The 26517-nt window shown below is 42.5% G+C and overlaps 2 protein-coding genes and 1 long non-coding RNA gene across 5 annotated transcripts in view; 1 reads left to right on the top strand and 2 right to left on the bottom strand.

The window, feature by feature from the left end:
* LOC109496023 overlaps window positions 1-2559 on the top strand; it is a 64985-nt gene extending 62426 nt beyond the window's left edge. Inside the window, exon 4 of the long non-coding RNA XR_006592579.1 lies at window positions 2254-2559. This is a non-coding gene — a long non-coding RNA (uncharacterized LOC109496023). The remainder of the gene's footprint in view (window positions 1-2253) is intronic.
* ADHFE1 (alcohol dehydrogenase iron containing 1) overlaps window positions 1-22549 on the bottom strand; it is a 31686-nt gene extending 9137 nt beyond the window's left edge. Inside the window, exons 1-12 of one of the 3 annotated variants that reach the window (XM_003999857.4) lie at window positions 22441-22549; window positions 15501-15538; window positions 13569-13615; window positions 12706-12759; window positions 12359-12513; window positions 12018-12214; window positions 10343-10420; window positions 8915-9020; window positions 6647-6799; window positions 4609-4707; window positions 2740-2818; window positions 2232-2328 (exon numbers count right to left, since the gene is read on the bottom strand). In XM_003999857.4, the coding sequence (XP_003999906.2) occupies window positions 2232-2328; window positions 2740-2818; window positions 4609-4707; window positions 6647-6799; window positions 8915-9020; window positions 10343-10420; window positions 12018-12214; window positions 12359-12513; window positions 12706-12759; window positions 13569-13615; window positions 15501-15538; window positions 22441-22499 (1162 nt within the window). In that variant the 5' untranslated portion in view covers window positions 22500-22549. The remainder of the gene's footprint in view (window positions 1-2231; window positions 2329-2739; window positions 2819-4608; window positions 4708-6646; window positions 6800-8914; window positions 9021-10342; window positions 10421-12017; window positions 12215-12358; window positions 12514-12705; window positions 12760-13568; window positions 13616-15500; window positions 15539-22440) is intronic. The other 2 variants (XM_006943245.3, XR_006592576.1) reach the window with 2 other exon arrangements.
* A 2018-nt stretch (window positions 22550-24567) lies between these two features.
* RRS1 (ribosome biogenesis regulator 1 homolog) lies at window positions 24568-26299 on the bottom strand. Its single transcript, XM_003999856.6, has one exon. It carries the CDS (start codon window positions 26144-26146, stop codon window positions 25049-25051), a length of 1098 nt encoding a protein of 365 aa, XP_003999905.2. The 5' UTR covers window positions 26147-26299; the 3' UTR covers window positions 24568-25048.
* Between the last annotated feature and the right edge of the window lie 218 nt (window positions 26300-26517).

Below are 26517 nucleotides of genomic sequence, written 5' to 3'. Positions count from 1 at the left end.
AGGGCCAGGGCAGGTTACTTTACATAAATATTACAGGACTAGTCAGGCGGAACCAAGAACAAGACTCTGAGAAAACAGTGTTCAGTATGCAGATAATAATGATGTTGGTGAAGAGTGGAGAAGGTTGCCAAGGGTTGGAAATTTGTAAGGAAAAAATGTAGACACGATTCATAGTTAATACATGAAATCATAGAGACATCAGTCTGGACGAGCCAGGGGTTCTGCCCTCAGGCAGGGGTAGCAGTGAGAGGTCCAGACCCTTAGCACTCCAGCCACCCTCCATTCTAGCTGAACACATTTACTGCCAGGAAGTGAAGCACTCTCCAAACAGATGTAGCATTATTTATTATCCAAAATGCCTCATGTTGAGTCTAAGTCCACTTTCTCTGTATTGTTCACCAGGAGTCTAGAATGTACAGTTTACCTCCATGCTGAAGCACACTATTAGTTTTAACCTTTTTCTTCAATGGCAGCAAGAACTGTTTTAGTAATCCAGAAAAAAGTATAAATAGACCCAGATAGAAGGCTAGTTGGGAGAGCAGCTGGATGGAAGGTAAACCTTGCCTGACAAGACCAGTCTGTATTACACAGTGGCAGATGAAATATGGATTAGGTGGAAAGGTGACACACGATACAAGGTTTATGAGGTTTTTATGTTCCTGCGATTGCTGCCATAAAACACACCATCAAAGCCTCTGGGTTTTCCTGTGAAGTGTTTTAGAAAAAAAGAGAGGGTGGGAAAGAGAATAAATCGGTATAAAGCTAAGAGAATCTAAGATTACACAAGGAATTAAAATAGTTGATGGCTAAGTATGGAATAACATTAAACAAAACTTCCTATGCAAGGAGGAAGAAGTGGTAGGTTCTTCCACCCTGAGCTTTGTCTACCAGAAGAATTGCTTTTCACAGTAGTGTTGTTGGTTGCCTGGAATTTTATTTACCTTTAGGTTTTCTAAGACTTTCCCATTTCCCAGACGTGTAGCTGACTACTTGGGCTCCCTCCTACTTACACTGCATATTTACAAGGCATCTAGGCATCTGAGTCCCCAAAATGGCTGAAAAATAAACCCCAGTCCGAAAGGGAAAAGAAACAAGATCATTGGGAAGGTCGACGCCATATTTCCAGCAGAGCATGCTGGGAAATCAAGCCCCTGCACGGCTTCTCTAGCCTGGCTTCTCTCATTAGCATTCCCAGCACAACACCTGGAACTCTGTGAAAGCACAAACGTCAGAGTGTGAAAGAGAAGTGGAGGGAGCAGCACACGTGGAAGGAATCTGTGGTCATGCCTACCTTTTTGGAAATAACCTCTCCCAACGGCTGGAGCTAGAAGAGCATAATGAAGTTTTCTTTTTAGCTTTTCCCTTCCTACCCTAAACACAAGTAGGGAATAAAATGCTTGGAAAGTTAATCAAATACTCAAAGTCTACTTGAAAGAGTTCTCATCTTAAAAAATACCAAAATTTTTTACTTAACACTAAAGCTATCCTGAATATAATTTTATTTCTTTTTTTTTTCTTTTTTTTTTTTTTTCAACGTTTATTTATTTTTGGGACAGAGAGAGACAGAGCATGAACGGGGAAGGGGCAGAGAGAGAGGGAGACACAGAATCTGAAACAGGCTCCAGGCTCCGAGCCATCAGCCCAGAGCCCGACGCGGGGCTCGAACTCACGGACCGCGAGATCGTGACCTGGCTGAAGTCGGACGATTAACCGACTGCGCCACCCAGGCGCCCCAATATAATTTTATTTCTTATAAGATTCAAAAAGCACTGTGGGTGTCTTATTATAGACATTATTTATTCGACAGAGCAGCAAAACAGATTCTTCTTTTGGGATCTTTTTATAAAGTTTCTAGCTGTTTAGATTCTTTATAATTGGGAATGTGCTGTTGCGTCCAATTTAGATTCATTTTATTATCTACTAAACATAGCAAAAGCCAGTTGTAACATTAACAGTATATAAAGAGTCACTTTTCTTGGGGATGAAAACAATAGAAATATTATTACTCCAAATTTAACATAAGCAATATTTGGTTCCATTTCATTGTTAATAGAAGCAAAATTACAGAATTTTAGTGCTAGACAGACTTCAGGTAGGTTACTCACATTTTATTATTAAGCTATTTCAAAGCAAATTTCTAGGTATATTATCCTTTCTGGATTATCTTCAGAAGCAACCCTATGATATGCTCCACATATGTGGGTCACAGATTTATGCATCATGGTTCATACCCAATATTTCTGCCGTTTCCAGGTGCCGTTCAGGAGACATCTGTGCTGTGAAAGTGAACACTGCTGGGGAGGTGAGTACCACAGAAAGGCCATGAGGCTGAAGAGAAACAAACTGTGGTGACCAGTGGGGCAACGTTGGTTTTCAACATGCATTTTCTAGATATTAAATTACTTTACCCTATACTCCAAACAATCAAGAATTGACAAATATATTTAACAAATACATTTATGGCAACTGCGAGGAATATGAAATTAAAAAAATTTTTAACATTTATTCATTTTTTGAGAGACAGAGAGAGACAGTACGAGCCAGGGAAGGACAGAGAGAGGGAAACAAAGAATCCAAAGCAGGCTCCAGTCTCTGAGCTTGTCAGCACAGAGCCCAGCGCAAGGCCAGAACTCACGAACAGTGAGATCATGACCTGAGCTGAAGTTGGGACGTTTAACCAACTGAGCCACCCTGGCGCTCCAGGAATATGAAATTTAATTAAAGGGTTTATGTTTTTACCACCAGTGGGTGATCCACATTATAATCTTTTGCTTTGTATGTCTTCACTAAGCCTGAAATTGGGTAGGACATTCCATGGCTAGAAAAGAAAGAAAGTCCTTATGTTGACACATCGATACCAGAAATTCAGGTTAACAAAACAAAGATACTTTTATGGGAGAGCCTTCACAGTCTGTTGAGCATATAGTTATCTCACAAAGTTATACATTGTGTTTTCTTTGATACAACAATATATGATGATGCATTGGACATTTTGTGTATTCATTAACAAAACCTCTGAAATGTTCAAATTCAAATGCTCATGGAATTGTATGCCACTAAAAAGTGTTCATGCAGAAGTTGATCCCCAAACACATTGATTAACTTGATGATCTTGAAGAATTTACTTTGAAGTTTCTTTAATAAGCTTCAGGGCATGTGTTTTCTATTTTGCTCTGCACTGCCTGGCAGCATGTTCCTGCCCAAGCTCATGATGTGGGTGGGAGTTTTAGGAGCCAAGATGTGCTGCATTAGATATGCAAGCTTGACCTGCCAGTCATCTGTCTCATCAATAATTGATATATCCTTTCAAATGTTATATACTAACATAGTTGGATCATAAATGATTTTTGCAGTTTGAAAGGTTATCAAGAAAAGGCACCATGGTTTTTATTTGTGTTTTTTTTTTTTAATTTGTTTTAATGAAAAAAGAAAAAACAAAACCTCTTTATATCCTCTTGAATTCTTAGCGAACAAATAGGACAGTATTATAGTTTACTAGATGACCCAGAATATATATATTGTGAGAAGTTAATGTATTTATAATTAAAATATTGAAAGTGAAATGCTTTATAATAGTAAAATGGTCTGTAAGTCTTTTTGTGTGGGTTATTAGACGACTTTGGGGTTATTCACCAAAAGATTTACATTTCATAGAAAGATGAAGTATTTTGGTGAACTGTATGAGTACTTATCAAAAAAGGTATCCCTTGCCTATTAGTCTTCATGAGACAGATCAGAAGCTGTTGGTTCTCTGAATTGCTGGGCACTTAGGAATGTACTTTACCTTTCTCAGGCTTCACAGTATTTGGAAAAATATTGTGTAGTGTCTTTTCCTGAAGTGAAAGAGTTCATGTATTTTCCAAAAGTAACTTTTTAATGATACTGAATGACTTTCCTCGATTTATTTTAACAGTTGTATATATTCCTTGTAAAAATTAGAATGATCCATAATCCTATTTCTTCAGGATAACCATTATAAAGTACATCTTCTGGTCTTTTTATGCATATCTTTAATTTATGATCGTATGTGCATACAGTTTTAAACATTGCTTTTGTTACTTAATATTCTTTTTAAAAAATGTGTATTTATTTATTTTGAGAGGGAGGGACAGAGAGAGGGAGAGAGAGGATTCCAAGTGGCCTCTGTGGGGGAGGGCTCTATGTCATGAACCATGAGATCATGACCTGAGCCAAAATCAAGGGTCAGACACTTAACCTACTGAGCCATTCAGGTGTCCCTGAATTATACATTTTAAATGGGTGAATTTTATAGTGTGTGAATTGTATTTCCATAAGTCTGTTACCAAAAAAAAAAAAAAAAAAACTTAGGGGCTACCTGGCTGGCTCAGTCAGTAGAGCATGTGACTCTTGATCTCAGGGTCATGAGTTTGAGCCTCACATTGGGGGTAAAATATACGTAAAAAGAAAAACTTAAAAAAAATCTATGACTCAACAAATCATATTTGAATTAACAAAACATTCCAGTACCTAAAGTTAAATTTCTTCTTTCTATGGCATATTTAGATCTTACACTTGTCCCAAATTATAAACATTTTAAAAATAAAAGCAATAGCTTAGGTGAATAAATATAGTCTCAGATTTGCTCACCACAGATGAACACCAGCATTTCCAAAGCCAATGCCAGCAAAAGCACTTGCCAAGTGCATATTAGACCTTGCTTCAAGATCATCAGGATTTCTGACAGCCCTGTGGATGATATAAATATCTACATCAACACTGGCATTTCCTACAAAGAAAGGGCAGCCTTAGGGAAAGATCTGGGGAAAAAAGAAATGCTACTCAGTAGGAAGAAAAATTAGGTAACTTATTCAAATGACATCTTGTCTTCTAAATGAAAACTGAAGGGAAACATATTTTCTCATCAATGGTTTTGGGCAAAGGCATAATAAATACTCTGTCAGGCTGCTCCTGTGATAAAAGTGCCAGGGGAAGAAAGCACTGACCCTTGGGCTGTGAGCTGCTCTAGAAAAGTGCCCTGAGAGTCATTCTTCTTCTTCATTTGTCAATGACCTTGACTGCAGCTGTGAATGGACTTCAAGTAAACATATACTCAGAATGCGCTTCTCAGAGTCCCTGCTGCCTCGGGCTACCTGCAGGCTAATTACAGCCTGCCCAGCCATCTTTTTTTTTTTTTTTTTTTGTGACACTACCCCAAATAGAACCCTCTGGAGGCCTCTTAGTATCTGTGGAAACTATACATGTTATTTTAATATTTATCAATATAGAAGTGGGATGTTATTGTAGGACAAGGCTTTGCTCGCTCTAGATGTCCCCAGTGCCACTTTGGAAAAGCAAATTCTCAAAGGTCCCTTGCAGATGGAGCTCAACCTTCTCATACACACTTGCTTAGAAACCCTGCCCCAGGGAGGAAGCTGAAAACTGCCAAATGAACCCTCTGTCGCTTGCTCTTTCTGATTTTGCCTGGAGTAAGGGTTTCTGTTATGTAGAGTGCTATAGCCTTTTATCTCCTTTCATTTGGAATGGTGAGGCTTCTGTGGCCCCTTTCCAAACCGGGGTTAGTTTCTTATTCCTTGAATAACAAGAAGAAATAGCAGATGATGGGGCTTTAGCTTGTCCTCTGTCCATTTTACCCCCTTACCTTCCACCATGCTCTGCCAAGCCTTCTGTCCCTGTTGCACACACTGGCTGACCATTATCTGGATCTGCATCTACCCAGTGAAATGCTGCCATGCTCTCTGATGGTCTCCTGAAATGGTTCTATGTCCCCTCCCCCTGCTGTACTACAAAATACAGTTTGAGCTCCCTCTCTAGTACAGCTTCTAACCAGGGGCCACAGGAAGCACCATGTTCACATCTAGGTCCAAACTGCTGTGTTCTTTCCTTCCATTATGTATAAGTACAGAAGTGAGTCTGATTTTGCATAGTTCCTAATGTTTCAGGGATCAGCTTTCATCTCTAAGTATATCTTTGCTTTCTTAGGAGCCAATCATGGATACATCATTCATAAATCTTTCAAAATCTTTTAGGAAGTTTTTTATATCTCCTGGGACAGACAACTCTACACATGTATTTCTTAAACTCAGTTCATATGAGTTTGCTTAATGGGTTGACTCAGTGTACCTTTGGACAGGGTCTGCATGGGCACAGCCAACATCTGCCTCTCTGAGTCTCATTACTGCTGTTGGTGTAACCAACTCTCAAAGGACATCTCCCTTCACCTTAGCTTTGGTTTTGAGGCTTTGATGAATAATCCTTCTATATGCATCCTTCATAAATCAGGGGCTCATATTTTGTCCCCTTGCCTTTGCCTTTCAGACTGAAGGATCCAGGTTTCATCCATCCTCATGTGTCTCCCTCCCCGACTTTTGCATCCTTCCGGAGCTTGCTGGTCTCTGGTGCTTCTCTATGTCCACTGAACTGATCTTTTCATGAACAGACTTGCTCAGGATATTTCAGGATCTGGCATGCTACATTTTATGTGAGGGTGGAATGTGGTTTTCTGTTCTGTTTTTTTCCTTTTTTTCTAAGATTTTATTTTTAACTAATCTCTGCACCCAATATGGGGTTCAGACTTATAACCCTGAGATCAAAAGTCACATGCTCTACTGACTGACCCAACCAGGCACCCTTTCTGTTTTGTTTCCATCTCCTCTGGGCCACATACCTCTTCAGATACTTAGCGACGATCCGTAGTGCATGGACAGCCCAAATATCACTGACTGGGTTGCTGCCCTGGTATGCTGGCCGGGTGATGGGATTTGAAGGGCAGGGGCTCCGCATGTGGTAGGGAAGGGCAGTGTAGGACTCCAGGGCATGGCTAACAAGAAATATTGAAAACACACAGATTGAAAGTATCTTCTTCATTTTCCCCCTCCATTCAGGTTACAAACTCTCTTGTTCAGTACTGACTCCGCTACAGATGTGCTATGTAGTAGTGATAATCACAATGCTTTCCACCAGACTCTGGTCTACAATAGTCATTACTTATTATAGAAGTTGACACAGTGAAGTTTACATTAATAGCACTATAGTGTTTTTTGACCAGTGTGTATTACTGGATTACATACGACTCTTTTCTGGTGCAAATAAATCTTCATGATGTTGACTTTTTAAATATTTGAGTCATGAGGAAAAGCACTGACTCTAAAAAATGATTTCCTTTTAAAATATATTTACCATTTTATCTCTTGTATTTGATCAAATACCATATTACTCAAGGAGGGTCATAGTTACACAAGCCTCCTATTAAGAGTATGCTGCAGTGGTGAGAACACAGACCCTGGGGTCAGCTGTAAATCCTTCTCTCCACTTTCTTGGCAGGCAATGTAATACAGTGAGAAAAGCAGACCATGAACTTGGGTAGTCCTGGGTGTGAATCCTAACTCTGCCACCTCCTGCTTGTGTGAATTTTATTTGAGAGATATTAACTGAATACCTATGATGTGACAGTCCCTGTGCCAAGGGGCGGGGATGGAGAAGGGAGTAAGATGGTCCTGTCTTCATCAAGCTCACAGTGCAGTGAAGGAGATGGGCATGTGAAATGGAGGTGTCTCAGAAAGAATGTTTAGGCCTCCCAGTGGGGAAGAGTAAAGAATGGAGTGGTCACTTGTACTTCAGGAAAGGAATGGGGAAGGTCACCAAAGGTTCCATCAAGGCAAGAATGCTCCAGTGGAATTGGAAGATAAATTCTCCAAGCAGATAAACAGCTGAGCACTGGGGACATTCCAGGGCCAAATGTGGCCTTCAGGCAGTAGAAGTGGAAAGCCACTGAAAGACCTGTCAGGTAGAGGTGTGTGTATGTGTGTGTGCATGCATGTAGATGTGTGATGGTTATATTGCATTCTGAAAACTTGCTAAGGCCAGTATGGAGAACAGATAGAAGGACTAGAGGGTGGAAGCAGGGAGACTGATGAAGAGACTACTGCAAGTGTCCAAGCAAGAGCTGGACAGGTCTGAACCATGGCGGAAGTAATGAGGCTCGAGAGGAGGGAGCAGACAGGAGAGAGATTCAAGCGGAATAAGTGGTAGGAAATACCAGCTGTGTGTGGGCATGAGAAAGAAGTTAAGGGACTGCTGCTAAGTTAAGGGACTCGGGAGGAGAGGCTGTGAGGGTGGGGGTGGGGGGTTTAGATAGTTATCAGATTTCATCAAATTTAAGATGTCATCCATTATAAGATACACAATTAAAAAAAAATAGTACCACTGAGGAAGAAAACCATACTGTCATGCCACAGATTTTAAGATGTGTTCTGAGTTTAGATATGTTAGAATGTGAAAAAAAATGTGCATGTGCAAGTGGATGAAATAGGCAGCTCGGGACATGCTGAACGTGAAGTGTCTGTGCGTCTCTGTGAAGCCGCTGGAAGGAACACTGCTCAGGGATCCATCAGCACATTGCAGCTGAGGTCAAGAGAGCCTGCAGTACGGCTCTGGGAAGTTACTAAACATCTCAAAGCCAGGTTTCTTTTTCGTATGGCACAGAGCTGTGGTGAAGTGGTGGTGTGTAAAGTGCTGACACGGTGAGCACAGTCCAGCTTGGGAAACATTAGCTCCCTTTCCTGCCTTCTTCCACAGTGTGGCAGCCCTGGGCATTTCCTGCTTCGTGTAGCCCTAGAGGCAGGCGTCGTGGGTCTGAGATGCTGCATGCCAGCTCCAACTGCTCCTTTCACTGTGTCCCTGTGGCTGCAGCTATGGCTGGAATGGTCAATCCTGAACAGCAGCTTTGTGGCGCACCCAGGAGCTCACCTAGTCACCAACCTTTATAGGTTCCATGTTTTCAACTAGGGAAGGGAATAATGAGAACCAAAGCTGGGGTTGTTGTGGAACACTAACCAATGAATGCTTAGCAAGTGCTTTTGGCAAGAAAGCACTATCCATACTGTCCATAGACCCAGGAACTGGAGAAGCCCCTCCAGATGGCACTAGTACCTACCAAAGCACATCGAAGCCACTGTTGGCGACCACCCGGTCAGGCATGTGCAGGGTGTGCAGAGGATCAATCAGTCCCAGCGTGGGTTTGATGGCTCTGGAAGCAATGCCTAAGACAGGGATTTTCAATAGAGGCTCTAGGTATGGACACCATTTTAAAAAATTAGATTACTTTAGGATAACTATTCTTAAAAAATTAAAAATATGAGATGAGATTCATTCTCATGAAGGGAGGCAGCAAGACCAGTGGAAAGAGATTTGGAGCCAGAAACCTGGGTTTTACAGTGGGTCTGAAGCTCCTTCTGGTTTGAAAGAGTTGAGTATGTGCATCTCTTCCCAACTCTGGGTGGAATGATGCCACTGGCTATAGTGGGAGTATTATACACCAAAGAAATTGGCCAGTACTACAAATCAGTGCTTACTTGCTGATTAAATTCCCAAGAGCTGGTTTACTAGCACACCACCGGTTTGTGTCATCATTCTGCAACTTACTATGTATCTTTGGACAAGTCATTTAGTCTGAATTCTTTGTTAGATTAGCTCATGACAATGTAGGGCTTCTATCCTTCATAGCTGTTGTAAGGATCACATGAGAAAATAGTATGTAAAAGTCTTAGAAAAACTGTAAGGTAGAATTTAAGTATTGGCTACTATTATCTTTAATAATGTTAAAGGATAATGTAATTTAATTTTAAAAAGAGAAGTTACTGTAAATGTGCAGTTGAATATCAATTTATTCTGCTACAAAGGCCTGGGACCTCTGGACCTTTCAGGAGTGATGGGAATGTTTTGTTATTTTGATTGGGGTAGTGGTTACATGGGTGTATCTATTTGTCAAAATTCATCAAACTGACAATTAAAATGTATGCATTTTATTACATAAAAAATGTATCTCAATGAAGTTGATTTAAAGTGTAGAAAAGATGTCCAAGAAAGGGAATAATCATTTACCACTGACATACAGTTACTAACTTCGGCCGAAAAATGGCCAATCGAGATTATGGCATTTCAATATCCTTTTGTAGGTAATTCTCAGAAAGAAGTCTATTGGACTGTTTCATAGTTTATATGTACTTTGAAAAAGAAAGAAAATGTATAGGGGCACCTGGGTGGCTCAGCTGGTTGAGTGTCTGACTTCGGCTCAGGTCATGATCTCCTGGTTCCTGAGTTTGAGCCCTGCATTAGGCTTCTGCTGTCAGCATGAAGCCTACTTCAGATCCTCTGCCCCCCTCTCTCTCTGTACCTCCCTGCTCATGCTCTCTTTCTCTCAAAAATAAAAAAATAAGAGAGAAATAAAATGTATATGTATACACATAACCCTCCCCTTAACTCTATAACTCCTTGATTTTTAAATATTAAGATTAAAGAAAAGGAGGTGGGGTTGAAAGGTAAGAGAGAGAATTTTTTAAAAAGTTACAGGCAAAGTTCTTACCAGTTTTTACTTTCAAGTGTTCGTAGTCAAAGATGGCAACTCCTGTAGTTTCACTCCCAGTTCCTGAGGTGGTTGGGACTCGAACAAAATAATATCAATTTAAATAATGCTTCTAAATAAAGGTCAGTGGAGATACTTAATTCAGCCTTGGGAAGCAAGGAGCAAAGTTAGAGAAGGAAGCTTTGCTGCGTCTGTTGCTCACCTGATGTCTGTATCTATATTAATAAGCATGTATGCTTCACATGTATAAGGGTGCCTGCATTTACATGCATGCATAATAGTATGCCTGTCAGCACTAACGTGCATGTTTAACATGTGGATGTGATGGCACCATCCACATTAATACACACACATGTTTAACATGCATCGTGTCCATGTCTGCATAACATGTAGGCATAGCTAACGTGAATTGCCCCCTTTGATGAGTGTGTGTGGTACTTGTATCTGTATTAACACACATGTATGAAATCAGTGCCTGTGCTAACATGTACCTACACCTAACATGTATGTACAGTGTCCATGTCTATATTAACATGTGTGTATATTTAACCTGTATGTGTGATGTCTGTTTCTGTATAAACAGCTAGGAACTCTGGGAACTCGAGCAACAGAACTTTAGCAGCTGCAGCCGGGTATTCAAACACAAGCTGCTCAGCATCTCTGGTTAGAAAACTCATATTCGCCTTTTCTAAAAGACATCTTTATTCCCTCTTGGCAGCAAGCACAGTAATGCTCTGCCTTTGCTGGGCTCCGTGGTTTTGTAGTTCTGTCAAGTTTCTAAACTTTACTAATCACCCCTCTGTGTGATGCTGACACAGTTTCACTAGAGGGTTCCATTTTGCAGACATCAATTATGTTGCTCCCTGCTGATTGCTCATTCATGTCAAAGCAGTTCATCTGCCTTCAACTTACTCCTATACCATCACAAGGCCCATTCGCAGTAGGGGCAGACAGGAGGGAGAAGAAAAAGGACAAAACTTGAGACAGATATTTTCCAGTTACCAGTTAGTGCATTTTAACTATAAGACTTTACACAGTAATATGCTAACAGCCATAAAATGGGAGGAAAGAAAAGACCCAAAGATCCTAAGGTCTGTGTGGGACAGACAAGCTATTCTGATCTGGATTTGCATGCATGTCTGTCCCCAGGACAGCCACAGAGCAGATGTTGCCCAGAGTGATGCAGCCTTGCTGGCCACATGTCCCAGGGCAGAGACAAAGCCCCAGGTCAGCTGAAGAGCCATTGTGTGGAAGAAAGGGTTGAGTCAACACCAGAAAAATAATAGCGAATGTTCCCCTTAAACTCCACAGTGGCTGGCAAAATGGGACAAAGCAGAGAGGGGTTTAAAAGACAAACCTGCCAATAGAGGGATCTAATAATATAGAAATGATAACCTTCCCCCCTCCTCCATACTGTGACTTCCTAGCATAAATCTGCAAACTTTCCTACACTGACCCAAATTGTCTCTATCTGTACAATAATGAAGATCAGAATTGTAAACATAAATGAACTGATATCTGTTCTGTTCTCCAAACAATGTAGTGCACTGAAATGAAGAAATCAGAAAGCTTTGGAAACATATACCCTAAAATCCCTGGCTTGTATCTTTCCTAAGGCCTTTTGCCAACTGCAAAATAAAACAGCCAAACAGACAAACAAACAAACAATTTTTACCTGCAATCAGAGGCTTAAGAGGCACAGACACAGGCTTTCCCATCCCAATGGGGGCATTGACATAATCTAGGAAATCAGAGTGAGGGCTAGATGCATACAGATTAGCAGCTTTACAGGTGTCCATGGTGGAGCCACCACCGACAGCAACGTAGGCATCAAAAACTCCCTTTTTGGCAAACTCAATAGCTTCCATGAAGCTTGGAGAAGGGAAAAATAAAAGCCATTATGTCATATTTTTTCAGAAATAAGTTGCCGTGCCATTAAACAAGACTTGGGGCAAACTTTAAGCAACGGTGGTGTGTTGGCTTCTACATAAAGTAAATAACAACAATAAAATATACCTTCTATCAGTTGGTTCCACTCTCACATTATCATACATCTTAAAATTTATGCCATTCTTCACTAGGGAATCCATAACCATTTGTACAGGAGGGAGCTGGGAGAGGTTCTTGTCTGTCATCAAACAAACATTTTTAGCACCCATATTTTGTAGGTCCTACAATAACAAAAATAATTTATAAGTTAGGTTTGATTGCCCTAGAACTGTAATAGGCTCTCTTTCTCTCTCTGGTAAACTTAACATTGTACATTTTTCAAAACAAAGGACTCAATTGTTGTTAATTTGTACTTGTTTTAAAAGATATATAACATTTATAGTAGAAGACTGTAGGAATTCTTAAATACTTGCCATTCCCACTTCCTTTGTAACTCCTGCTCCATATCTAATATTTGAAACGGCCATCTGAAAAAAAAAGATTCAGGTACAGGCTGTGTTAGAGGATTGGCCATTTCATTTCTAAAAACTATGAATGAAATGAATGGTTCCTTATTGTGTAGAGAATAAAGTGTATGTTCTTAGGGTGGCCTTCATTTTAACTTATGGCTCCTGAACTAGGAGGGGACAGAGATAAAAACAAGTGATTATATAATTGTAGTGTGATAAAAATTCATCAGAATTCATTGCTCCTTTGTTTTTGCTTCAAAAGATTACTTGGTTCTCTTTTGGGATTGTTATAAAACTAAAGAAGATATAACATACAATGTATATAAGCTAGAGAGTTTGTAGAACTGGGAATTTGTCCTATTTTTCTTTTAATTTTTTCACATTTGTTTCTTTGTTTATTTATTTATTTAGACAGGGCAAGCACAAGCAGGGGAGGGGCAGAGGGAGGAGGTAAAGAATTCCAAACAGGCTCCACACTATCAGCGCAGAACCCCATATGGAGCTTGATCTCAGGAAGTGAGAGATCATGACCTGAGCCGAAATCAAGAGCTGGATGCTTAACTGACTGAGCCACCCAGGTGCCCTGGGAATTTGTCCTATTTTGATGGCTGAACAAAAGACTGTATTTTAGACATTACTCATGTTATCAGAAGAATTATATTCCATTACCCCAACAAAGTACTTTTCTAAATAAGGTCTGATCAAATAATGAGATTAGGGAACATCAATTAATAGCAGATTTCAAATGAGACAATAATGCATTAGCAAAATACTGGAGTTTTTTTTCAAGTCATTCCTAAAGGAAAGAATGGACTTATTATATCTACCTCAAAGGCATAATCTGTTGTTTTCCCAGAAGGTGCAAGTCCAAGAGCTAGAAATGTAGAAAACAGCATCAGCGTAAGCCTCAAAAACAAAGCAAAAATATTTTTATTTGATAGTAAATTGGTATTTTGCCAGTGAACATAAGCATCTCCCTTAAAAAGCCTTAACTAAAATATATTTTCAGGTTTCATTGTTTCAGGTTTCATATCAAATTGGAATTAAAACCTGCATTTTAAGAGACTGTAATGCTAACTTGATGCTGATTGTGTGACAATAAAGTTATTAAAAATATTTTCTTCATTGAAGTTAAAATATACTTTTGAAACAAGGTGTAAAAACCCTCTAGAAAAGAAAAACCTTCTAGATGCTAGAGTTGGGTTACTGTTATTAGTAAATTCATTAATTAGAGTCCTGCTTATACTTCTTATAACAGCTGTGATCAGTTGTTTGAATTTAAAGTTTTTCCATGGAAAAAATTATCACAGTAAGATATTTACATTTTTTCAAGTGAACCCATGTGGAAATTTTAGTTTTCTTTGTGAAATTTAATAAAAATTTTTATAAACTGATATTTCTTTGTAATGTATCAGGTTTTGGTTATGGCAGAAATGATTTCCTGTTGTGTTAGAACAAGAAGGCTCCACTTAATGAGTCTTAGCCTTGTTTTAATCCACTGATTTTTATCACTCTTGGGTAGGCATAAGAGTGAAAAAAAGTCTACACAACAATTTTTACTGCCTTTTTTTTTTTTTAAAGGAAAAGAGACTACACTAGACAACAGTCTACTTTTGGCTTCCCAAGAGCAAGGGTATCCTTAATTAAAATTCAAATTTCTTTGATCCTCGTCAACTTTAAAGAAATAACCTATTACTCTTGCTACTGAAGTTTAGAAAAAGACCTAAATCGAATCTTAGAAAACAGCGAGGTTATCTTTCTTTAAATTATTAATTTTATTCTTCCAAATAGGAAACTACTAATTCTTTGTTGAAATCAACTAATAATTGGAAAAAACCAGCTTGAAGACAAAATTCTGCATATGTCCCTTAGGACCTAAAAGGCTGGGCAAGCTTTCACCTAGTAGAAGGTCCTTAATGACTGGGAGGTCCCTTGGCTTATTTTATTCTAAATGGTGAGCAACACCAGTGGCAGGAAAAAGCCTTCAGTTAGTTACTCTATCTGTTCTATTCCCCAACAGGCTTCTCTGTGGGTTCTGCTTAGTTTCCCGTATGGGCAGGCCCCCTCGTTTCCATTCTTCCGGTGCCCTTTAGATTTGACCTTTTCTTCTACGAGGTGAAATCAGTTTTTGTGTCAGTAATTCATGTGACGTTCTGAGGATAACGCTGAAGCTACAATGAGCTTCCTGCTGTTCTGTGGACAATGGTGTTGGTAAGGATTAAGACGTTTGTGGGAACTGAAAACTTAAGTCATTATTTTTAATTATTAAGAAATAGAATGTTAGTTTTAAAAAAATGATAGACACAAGTTTTTTCCTTCTAGGAACTGCTTTGTTCTTTAGCGTCTTCTTTTTTGAGATAAATTAAAACCTTCCAAAGATTTCATCTTAATTCTGTTTGATTGACTCAGACAGTATTAAAATCTTATCTGTGCTTTTACAAAGCACAAAGCTTATACAAATCTTATTTGTAGCTTTGGCAAAGAATTCTGTTTGAAATAGAAAAACAGCATAAATAGTATTAAATATATACTTAAGCCAAACATATAATCAGTAGCATGCATTCAGCTACCATCATATAATTAGAACTACATATTACCAACTGCAAGTGAAAAGGCAACCATTTCAATTTTCCTCTCATATCCCTTGATTTTCTTGATTTATCCTTTGCCTAAATGTAATATGAGTGTCAAAGGGTGGGGTGGGGTGGGGGTGAAATTGGAAATTTTGGCCAGTTTAAAAACACAAAATATATTATTACCTTGGGAGTAAGTATGAGAATGAGTAGGGCACTGGCATCTAGGGAAAAGAAAAAAAAAGTGAAAATAGAAAAGCAAGAGAAGAAGCTTTAATGTAACTCCCACTACAGTCTAGTCTTAAGATGCTGTCAAAACAGTAGCTATTGGCAAACATTACATAGGAAAACCCAGAAATCATCATGGACAAAAAAGTTGACTCAGGATTTTTCCGGTGTTGCGGGATCCTTCTTTCAAGAAGTATTCAAGTGGTACTTAATAAATGTCTGCAGGGAGCTGAGATAAGCCCTCTGGAGATACAATTAAGTTTGAGATGGGGTCTCAGTGCTCTGTGAGGTGTCAGCTCTTTTACTAGGTTAGGTGCTTGATCAAATTGACTGCTCAAGTTAGTTGAGTAGGTTAACTACTCACTGTGCCTCCCCTCCCATTCCCCCTACCCCTGGGGAACTGGAACTTGTATTTCCCCATTGTCTTCAAGGTGTTTAATTTTCTTGAAACTGGCTCTGGACCCCGCCCTATGAGAAGCCCTCACTTGCCTGCAGGCCACCAGTAGGTCACCACCTACTGCTTCCATCCTTCCTCCTCCCAGCCTCAGCGACCTGCCAGCCCCTGGGCGCCTCGTGCTGGTCCCCTCTGTGCCACCCCCTCCCCAGCAGCCTGAAGTGTGCTCATGCCCATCACCCTTTCCTCCCCGAATCCCTCACCTTATCTCAGTTCCCAGTCCACTTCTCTACCCTTGGCTCCATGTCCCTTCCCAATCCTGGTTGCCTCCTATTTCCTGGACAGTCCCCCTTCCTCCTGTTCGCTTATGCATTTGAGTGTCGCGTAAGGTGTTTTTTTTTTTTTTTTAATGTTTCTATTTCTTGCCAGAGGATCTTGTCATGGTGGGATCCCAACAGATACGTGAATGTATGCCCCCCCAACTACCTTGTTCCCCCTTAAAATTTGGAGCAAAAACATCTGAGGGGGAAGATGGGGAAGAAAGGAAAAGTGCTGAGCTCAATAGTGTTCAAGACCTCCGAAACAGACTTAAGTCAAAGCTGACGTGGGAAGTGGTGAGAGCACTACCATGAGTCAAGCCTGCCACCTCCTGGACACAGCTGAAAACGTCCAGTGTGGTGGAGAGTCCTGGGAGCATCCCAGTGGGGTGAGCAATCCTCAGGCTGCTGCAGAGAAATCCAAGTGGGCAAGGCCAACTTTGTTGTCTGTCAAAGGTGGGTTTTACTTTGGAGAACTTTCCCTGCTTTACCCCCTCCAAGGACAAGGAAGCAGAGGCAAAGGGAAGAAAACAGCCAGACTCAAAACTTTCCAATGCCCACTACCATGGGAACACATGCTTCCTTATACCCTTCCCACTTGTTTTTATTTTGTTTTTAAGGTTCTGAGGCTACCTTGATTAATCATTTCTACTTCTTACTTATGGTTTGAATCCCATCCCCTCTTCCCTTCTTGGGACCTCCATTTGTCCAGTATTTCCTGGTCTTCCTCCTCACTCAATCTTTGTCATCATATTTAAGAGTTTCATGCTTAAAGGTCTCAACCTCTTGTCCCCTCTGGCTTGCTCACCCTCTGGGTCTCCCCTTCTGGCATACATCTGTTGGCTCCATTTTCTTGCCTCCCACACATTGCTTGGCCCCCTGAAATCAACAAGTTCCAGCTTCTGCTGTACCCTCACTTAGACCTCCTCAGCACCTTGCTCTCCTAGCAATGAACACCGTGGACCACATTCTCCTCAGGTGGGCAAAGTGCTCTTCTCGGCTTTCAGGACTCCCTACTCACCTGGGCTTCGACTAATTATTCTTTCTGCAGCTCTTTTTCCACCCTCCCCATTCCTTAAATGTTGGGTTCAATACTGGGCTCACACCTCACCTCTATGGCAAACCACGCATCAAGGCCTCAAATATTTCTCTACCCAAATCCATCCATTTCTCTTGGGTCCTCTGCCAATCTCTGGTTTCAATGTCATCTCTCATCTGGATAACTACAGAGTTCCTAACAGGCTTCTCTTGGCTCCACCTTTGCCACCCAGTGGTCAGGGGCTTATTTCCAGTGATGTCACTCCCTTGTTTAAACGTACTTTGATGACCCCCCTCCTCATCACTCAAACCCCACTCCCCACCGCCCTGTTTCAGACATGGCCCTCTGGGCATCCTCACTGGTCCAGCTAATCTCTCTAGCCTGGCCTCTCATCTTGCTCCATCTCTGGAGCTCCTTGAAAATTTGTTCTTTTCCTTGAATGGGCCACACATTCTCTTTCTTGCCTCCAGAACTGAACTTTGTGCTTGCTATTTCCTCTTCCTGGAACATATCTTCCCCTGTTCTTCTGGGTAATTAGTGTCCTTTCTAGTGTCAGTGCAAATGTCACTTCCCCTGGGCAGTCTTCCCTAGGGCTGGAGGCCCCAGGTAGGTACTGTCTCTCTGTGGTCTGTACCACGCCTCCCTCCCCAGAAGAACTGTTATCACATGTACTGTTGGCACCATTCTCCTGTTTCCATCTGCCTCTACATTGTAAATTTTGTGGTTGCAAGATAAGATCTCCCTTGATCATGACTTTATTTGCAGTGGCTACCATTGTACCAGGCACAAAGTAATACTGACTGAAGAAATACTGACTGAAGGCACGAGTAAATGAAGAAATAAATAAATGTAAACATTTAAAATCCTCTTAGCTTCTTCTCTCTTTTCCTGTGTACCAAGACACAGAACCTGACATGGGGTAAGGAGAATAGAATAAATTGTGGGTCCCCCCACTTTCTTAGGATAGTCTGAAACCACTGGTGGGCTTCTCTCCTCCTCCTGAGAGGCAGAGGAAACCACAGTTAGAGCAAGGCTCTCATCTACCTACCTTTTGGCTCTGGCCTGATTATTCTGGCCTTCCTCCTGGTATCACTGGCCAGGATAAACTAGCCAAGCTTTCAGCAAAGGTCAGTTCCTCTCCTGTGGAATCTCAGCCTCATTTACTCAAGGATAGCAGTGCATCATCTGTCTCCTGCATCATCAAAATTTCCCTCTCAATAGATCTTATTCATCAGCATAAAATATTATTTTTCCTGTTTTATACTCACAACAACCTTCACTTGTCCCTCTTCCCTCTCCTGATGTCGCTCCCACCTCTCTTCTTGATTTTAGCTGACTATACATGCTCTCTCCAATTTCTCTTCTCCCATTCTCTCTGGGACTTCTTCCAATTGGCCTTTGCTCCATGACTCCACTGTCTAAGCTTACCAGGTCACTAATGCCTTTCACCCCACTAATATATCACTCAGTTCTCATTTCAGTCCTCATCTTACCCAACCTATCAGTGGTATCCTCCAGTCCACTCTCTTCTCCCTGACAATACTTTCTTCCCTTGGCTTCCAGGCTGCTCCTGGCCTAGTTTCTTTTCATGCTATTGACTCTGAATGCTCTTTTCTTCCCACACTCATTCCCTGAGTGACCTCACCTTGTCTCATGGTCTTGAATGCCTTCCATACTGACGGTTTCCACCTTTGTCTGATTTAGACATGTTGCTTGAATTCCAGATTCAGCTGCCTACTTGACATCTCCACCTGAATATCTATTAGGCATTTCATATTTACCTGCCTAAGACTCAGCTCCTGGTCTTCCCTTAAAACCTCTTCCCCACCCGAGTTTAATGGTAACTTCATCCTTCCGATTGATCAGGGCAAAAAAACCTTGTACTCCTCCTTGGCTTTCTCTATCTGGCCCCCAACAACTCTGACCTTACTTCCCCCTCACTCCTCTCCAGTCGTCATGTTCTGAAACCATGTCAGGTATTCTCAACCTCCACGTACCTTCCCAGAGAGCCACATGGCTCACTCCTTCCTTCCACTGATCTTTCCATAACAGTTACCTTCTCAGTGAGTGTGGTTGGCCGAGACCCAGAAGATATTCAGGTCTTAATCCCTGAAGCCTGTGAACATTATAAAGCAAAAGGGACCCTACAGATGTGATTATATTAGGGATTTTGAGATGGAAAGATTATCCTGGATTATCTGGGTGGGCCCTAAGTGTAATCAGAAGCATCGTCCTAAGAGGGAGGCAGAGGGAGATTTGACATAAAGGCAATGTGACCACTGAAGCAAGTTGTTACATTGCTGGCTGTTAAGATGGAGGAAGGAGCTATAATCTAAGGTTGCAAGAAGTGCATCTCCAGAAGCTGGAAAGAACAAGATAATGGATTCTCCTCTGGAGCAGCTGAAGGGACTGTGGCCCTCTTACACCTTGATTTTGGCCCAGTAAAACTGATTTTGGACTTAAGAACTGTAACAGAATAAATGTGTGTTGTTTTAAGCCACCAAGTTCATGGTAATTTGTTATAGCAGCAATAAGAAACTAATACAGTGAGGTCTTCTCTGACCATCTTCTTTAAAATTGCATCCCTTCTTCTAACCCATCCTCCTTTACTTTCTCTTTAAGTAACATGTAATATACTGTAAACTTTACTAGTCTGTTGTTCACTCCACCTGCCCCACCTCTGCACTTAAGCACCAGGGATATTACGCTGTTTTGTTTCCTGCTGTACCCCAGGGATGAGAACACTGCAAATCAGCAGTGGAGGTACAGTCCTTCTCTCCTGGGCTTTCTCCTATATATCTGGCTATGTTCCTGTCCTTTAATGCTGGCTCCTTTTCCTTCATTCGAAGTGCAAATCATTTGCAACCCCAAGTGCCTAAGGAGGCTGGCAGATAATGTAAATGAGAGGCTGCTGGCTGGCTGTGCAGCTGCTATGCGAAGTAAGTGGTGGGCTGCATGCCAGGGCCTCTCAGGAAGCTGGAGGGCTTGCCCTGTTCAAAGGAGGTGGCCCCCACTTCACCTCAGCCTTAGCAGACTTTCCCCAGATGAAATGTGGGCCCAAAGATGCCATTCCTAGTTTTCTAAAATTTTTATCTGAAATCTCCCACATTTTAAATGCTTACCCTATTAAAAAAAAAAAAGCCCCATTTTGCTACTCTGCCTTAACAATGCTGCTCCCTAGGACCTATTCTCAACCCATCTAGGTTTACAGTTTGCCAAGGACTTTGCTTCCACATCGTCTGTACAGTCCTCTATACACATGGGTGAGTTCCTACTTGCTCCTCAGCTCCAGAACTATATAGTCAATTACCTGCTGGAGGTCTTTGTCTGGACTTATGAGGGATGTTCAGTTTGAAATCCCTAAGGGAAGTTATCATTTCCCTCCTAAAGCTAGGCTTCTTCTAGTTCCCATCTTGGTAAATGGCCCTAATGTGTACCTGCACCCCAGCCAGAAACTTCAACTTCTCCTTCCATCTCACTAATCAGATCCAAAATCCTGCTGATTTTAACCGACTCCTCAATATTTCTCATATCTACTCCTTGTACCAACTGCCTCTCTTTGGTACCTGAAGCTATCACTTTTTAGCTGGAGCATTACAACTACTTCTAGTCTTTCCTCTCCACTGTACACTGCCACCAGAAAGCTCGAACATGATTTTAATCATGCCACACTCCTTTGTCATCCAACCATTCCAAAAACATGTTCTACATGACACTGGTTCCAAAGGATATGAATGGTGTTCCTTGTTAGAAAGATTTTTATGATAACACAGATTTAGAACAAAGAGTTTAAATACACTAGTTTAAAGAGTTTAAACTATTTTTTTATATCCTGTAGGACTTCTCAGAGCCTTTCGTGTGCTAATTATCCTGACTCTCCAAAAGCACTATGCAGCAAAGAACAGTTTCCCATTTATTTGGCCATGGAATTTTTTCCCCCCATGGGGCATCTCAAAGTATTAGTGGTTCACAATGAGAACTATTGCTTCCATAGCTTTCGGTATCTATAGGACATAATTCAAATTCTTTAGTGTAGGACTAAAAACAAGGACTTGTGAAGCTAGAATATCTGGGCTCAAATGATGGCTGTGCCATTTGCTTAGCTGTGTGAAACTGGACAAATTCTTTTTCTTCATGCTTTTATTTTTTTAATATGTAATATGAGGATAATAATACAGTCTGGCATAGGGTTGTTCTAAGGATTACAGTTACTATTAATAGTACATGTAAAGCCTGTAGGGCAGTGCCTGGCACATGGTAAGTGCCTGATAAATGCTATATTCTTATTCAGGGTGGGTCTTCTCCATTCTCATCTCCTTCTATGAAACTAGGTCCAGATTTTAACTACTTTTAGCTCCTGGAACTACATCTCTTGCCAAAGGGGCTGCTCTTTGCAGTTTGTCTGAAATTCCTCTCTAATCCCTCTCCTTTCCCCTTACCTCTACCTATTGGCTCAAAATTTTACATGTTTTTCCCAGGCTGACTTGTGCATTTGCACATTCCACAAGGATTTATCAGGTGGCTACTATACACCTGGAATTTCTGGAGGGGGGAGTCAGACATGTCATAACATTTAATACCTTGACTGCCTGTACATGCCAGGGAGTGAAGCTCCTGGTGATTTCACACAGCCATCTTTCTCTTCTACGTTCTCTGTCCCCTGAGTTCCCCACAGGCCCATTTCACAAACCCTGTTCCTTCATCCAATTACTTGCTAGACTTTAAACTGCTCCAGAATCTTTTACCTTTGTACCCGCAGCACCTGGAATAGTTTTTGGCATGTAACATACACCCAGTACAAATGTGTTGGTTGGACACATGAATGTGTCTTTGTCCACTGTGTCAAGACCTCCAATGTTTGCCACGACATGGGATCAGGCACTGACCTCTCCGGGCCTTTGTTTCCTTACCGTAGACCTAGCAGGGTGCAACCTGCCTCACCGCGCTGTGCATGGCTGCTTGGCACCCTGTGACAATGCTATCCCACCGGGCGCACGGCTCTGACGCGGAGCGGGTGCAGGCAGCAGTATACCCTACCCCAGGTTCTTGTAAGTAACCCGAGGAAGAACACGTGGAGCCCGGGTGGCTCGCCCCCGGCATGGGCACGCAGGCATCCTCTGGCCCCCCGCCTTCCCGCCCCGCACTCACGCTGCTCGCTGCAGTTGCCTCAACAAGTGCGCGACCCGGGCACGAGTGGCTGCAGCCATGGCCGTGGGGTCTCCTCAGTAGCCAGCCCCTCCTCCTACCCCCTCCACCCCCTCCACTGGCCAATCCTGGCCGCCGCCTTACTGTTCCCGCCCACTCGGCCGAGCTTGCCTATCCCCTCAGCTAAGTCTCCTGTCACAGCATTAGCCCTTTTCCGGATCAGGACCGTTTTCCCACGAGCCAAAATCTCCGCTGCCTTAGCTGCAGTCCCACCATCCACCTCTGAAATTGCGGTAAAGGTAACTTCTCTGTAGGATCTTGGGTACTTCCATAAGTCTCTCTACTTAAAACCCTTTATTTCACATGTTGGGGACGTAGGGTAAGGGAGAGAAACAAGGGCATTCTTTTTCCACTGATTTCTTTAAAATGCTACTTTGCCTTCCTAAAGTGTTTTCCTAATAAATTATTAAGACACTGCATTTAAACTGTTTTAATAGTAAATAAGGACCTTGCAAAAAGCCCACCAAGGGTTATCTCTTACAGGGCCAGTGCTGTGTCTGACTGCTGAATCAAGTCTAAAAACAAAAAACCAGAAATATCCCCAAACAAAACAGTAACAACATACCCTGGACGGTTGAGAACTTAAAAGATGTTAAGTGCTCTATGAAAAGTTTGGCTTTTGGTGAAGTTAATGTACCATTAAATGATTTCATCAGTAGTTGCAAACTTGCCAGGATTTCACTGTACTCTGTGGCTTAGCAGGGCCAAGTGCTTCACGTCCCTGTGGAAGAGTTGATCATTGATGGCAAAGTATCCTAAGATAGTAACAATTGGACATCTGTGTTTTAAGTAACGTATTATGAAATTTGAAATTTAATGTATTATGAATTTTGAAATTTTTGTTACGTATGAAATTTGGAATATGAAATTTGCTTTTTTTCCATAGCAATTTCTAAAGGTAACTTATAAAAATGAGGCAACACTGGAAAAAAAGACAAAATGAACTCCCAACTTTAATTTCCTATCAATTGACAGACCAAAAAACAGTAAGAGTGGCTCACAGGGCTGTAACAGCAGCAAAAAGGCCCTCCTGGAATCTAGATCTACTATGAATCCTTTAAAGAAGATATTCATTTTTACAAAGACAAGTTACTGAGATTAGGGAAAAAGACCCATAGTAGCTATCAACATTTGACCTCCTCATCAAACCAGGTCAGTTTGACAAATGAATCAAAGATAACAGCGTACCAATTATAGATTTGGTGGGTTTTTTTTTTTTCAACGTTTATTTATTTTTGGGACAGAGAGAGACAAGAGCATGAACAGGGGAGGGGCAGAGAGAGAGGGAGACACAGAATCGGAAACAGGCTCCAGGCTCTGAGCCATCAGCCCAGAGCCCGACGCGGGGCTCGAACTCACGGACCGCGAGATCGTGACCTGGCTGAAGTCGGACGCTTAACCGACTGCTCCACCCAGGCACCCCATATTTGGTGGGTTTCTTTATCTCTTCTTTTTTTTTTTTTTTTTTTAATTTTTTTTTTCAACGTTTATTTATTTTTGCGACAGAGAGAGACAGAGCATGAATGGGGGAGGGGCAGAGAGAGAGGGAGACACAGAATCGGAAACAGGCTCCAGGCTCTGAGCCATCAGCCCAGAGCCCGACGCGGGGCTCGAACCCACGGACCGCGAGATCATGACCTGGCTGAAGTCGGACGCTTAACCGACTGCGCCACCCAGGTGCCCCTCTTTATCTCTTCTTAAAACAGACCCCACTGAAGTTAAAAGAAAAATTGGGGACATATATGTTGAAGAGGATTTAATTATTTTCTGGATTGATGAGGATTAGTACTATTATTTAGTGAAGCCCAAATTTATAATTTACAGCAAGGCAATGTTTTCACAGTATAAAAAAGCAATAAAATCTTTTTACAAAGAGGTATCAGTTTTACTACACTTTCAATATTATATCTGATACCAAAAGAAGTATGAGTTTTCCTAATAAGCCTCACTGAAATCATCATAAATTAAATGCTTTATGTTTTTTAGAAAGTAAATGAAAATAATCTGAACCAGGTATCCCCTTGGTTTTACTTAGGATTTCTACCAACACTCAAAAAGTCAAAAGCAACATTAGACACAGACACTTTTATTAAATAACCTTGGTTAACAGTTACTTGTAAGTCCAGTTTTGAAAATGTAATCTTTCTGTTCCCCCCTCTGCTTTGATACACTTGTCATAAAAATAATGCAGAAATCAATTACAAGTCTGAAATATGACCAACTCTCCTCTCCCTCTCACCATATTCAAAGTTAAAAAGAAAAAAAGATTTGTTTTAAAAAATAGAACTTGTTCCCAGTTTCCACCAAATTCTTTCCCTGATTCTTATGTCCTTAAATACATCCTTTAATCTCCAGCCAAATTCTTGGTTGTGGGAAAAACATTCATTTGTAAAGTCCAACATTTACATCTGTCTTGTGGGGGAGGTCAGCCTATCCCTTCAACCTCAAGTTCAACGAAGGCAGCAGAAGCCGCTTTCTTTGATCCCCCCCCGCCCCCCGAACTTAACATTTAGTATAGTTCTTTGTTTACAGGCGGGTCCGAGGATGAAAATTACTTCCTTCTCTTTCCTCCTTGGTGTTGTCCTCCTTTCCTCTTGCCACCCAAGCGAGGCGGCCCGGAATTCACCTTGCCTCCCAAGCCCCCTTTCCTCTTCCCTCCCTGGCTGGGCGGGCCACCTTTCCTCTGGCCGCCAGCACCCTGCCGGCCCCCCTTTCTCTTGCCCTTCTGGCTCATTTTCCTCCTCTTGGCCGCCTCCTCCTGGTCCTCCTCCCTCATCTGTTTATTGGTGGCCCTCGTCACGTCCAGCTGAGGCTTTTTGCTATTCATCACACGCAGCAGCTCCAACTGGCTCTTTTTCTCGGCTGCAAAATCCCCGAAAAGGGGCTGAAACTTCCTCTTTTTGCCGGAGCCCCGGGGCGCCTTCTCCTTGGGTAAGCGCTCTTGGAAGCGCCCCACAGAGGCAGTGGAAACCTTGGCCACCTGCATGGCGCGGCCCAGTTCCTCCTTACTCTGGTGTCCCGTAGGGTGCATGCCCCCCGTGCTGGGCAGCTGCATCTTGTGCGCGCGGGCCAGGTTACGCAGCCGGTTCAGCTCATTTTTGGCCACCCGTTCCTTCTTAGCCTGGATCCGCTTGGCGAACTGGTCCTCCAAGGGGTCGGCACCGCCGGGCACCTCGATCAACCACTCCTTGGTGTCGTCGCGAGCGCGCTGGTAGCCCCAGCGGCGTCGCCACTGGCCACTCACCTCGTCCCACACCAGATTGGTCTTCTTCTTGGGACGGATGCCCTTCAGGCGCGCGAACTGCTGCCAGCGTGTAAGCGGCCGTGGCCGGGGCACCGGCTTCTCGCGCGGCAGGCGAGTGGTGGGCTCCGGCAGCCGCGCAACCAGCGCTTCCTCTACGCGCTCCGTGGGCAGCTGCCACAGCTGGTTGATGAGCAGCTGCGTGTTGTCCCGCGCCAGGGCCTGCAGCTCGGCCTCCGGCGAGGGTCCCGCGCGCCGCAGCCCCGTTGGGGGGTTCCGGTCCGAGGCCAGCAGGTTACCCAGGTCGAACTCCAGCTCCAGCTCCTTGTGCACTGTGATGCGCTGCAGCTTCTCTGCCTCGTCCCGCTCAGCCTTTGCCAGCAGCTCCTCCACGTTCTGGCCCTCCATGGCTCCGCCTGGGCTCACTCGTTTCGGGGAGACAGTCCAAATTACTTCTCTGCAAACGCCGGCAGAAGCCCGGGCAACGCAACCACGTGCGGTCGCCCAGACGCTTGTTCCGGAAGAGAAAGCTTCGCTTCCGGAGCACCCGGAACGGGTTTACAGTCCTGGCAACCTGAGAAAAGGCCGGCAGAGAGCAGCATTGGAGAGCAGATGGGATTATCAGAGGCCCTTCACCAGCGGCCCGGAGGTAGGCGGTGCTGGCTCGAGGAGTCCAAACTACAAATTCCAGGCCTAATTGGGACTGTGGCTCCCAGGATGTAGCGGCGTTAAGGGGGCGGTGCAAATTTGGGGGGTCGCGGTTTGAGGGGGTCCCGCTG

This window comes from Felis catus, chromosome F2 (genome assembly GCF_018350175.1).
Source record: "Felis catus isolate Fca126 chromosome F2, F.catus_Fca126_mat1.0, whole genome shotgun sequence".
Classification (NCBI taxonomy): domain Eukaryota; kingdom Metazoa; phylum Chordata; class Mammalia; order Carnivora; family Felidae; genus Felis; species Felis catus.
This window is presented reverse-complemented; position numbering and strand designations above follow the sequence as displayed.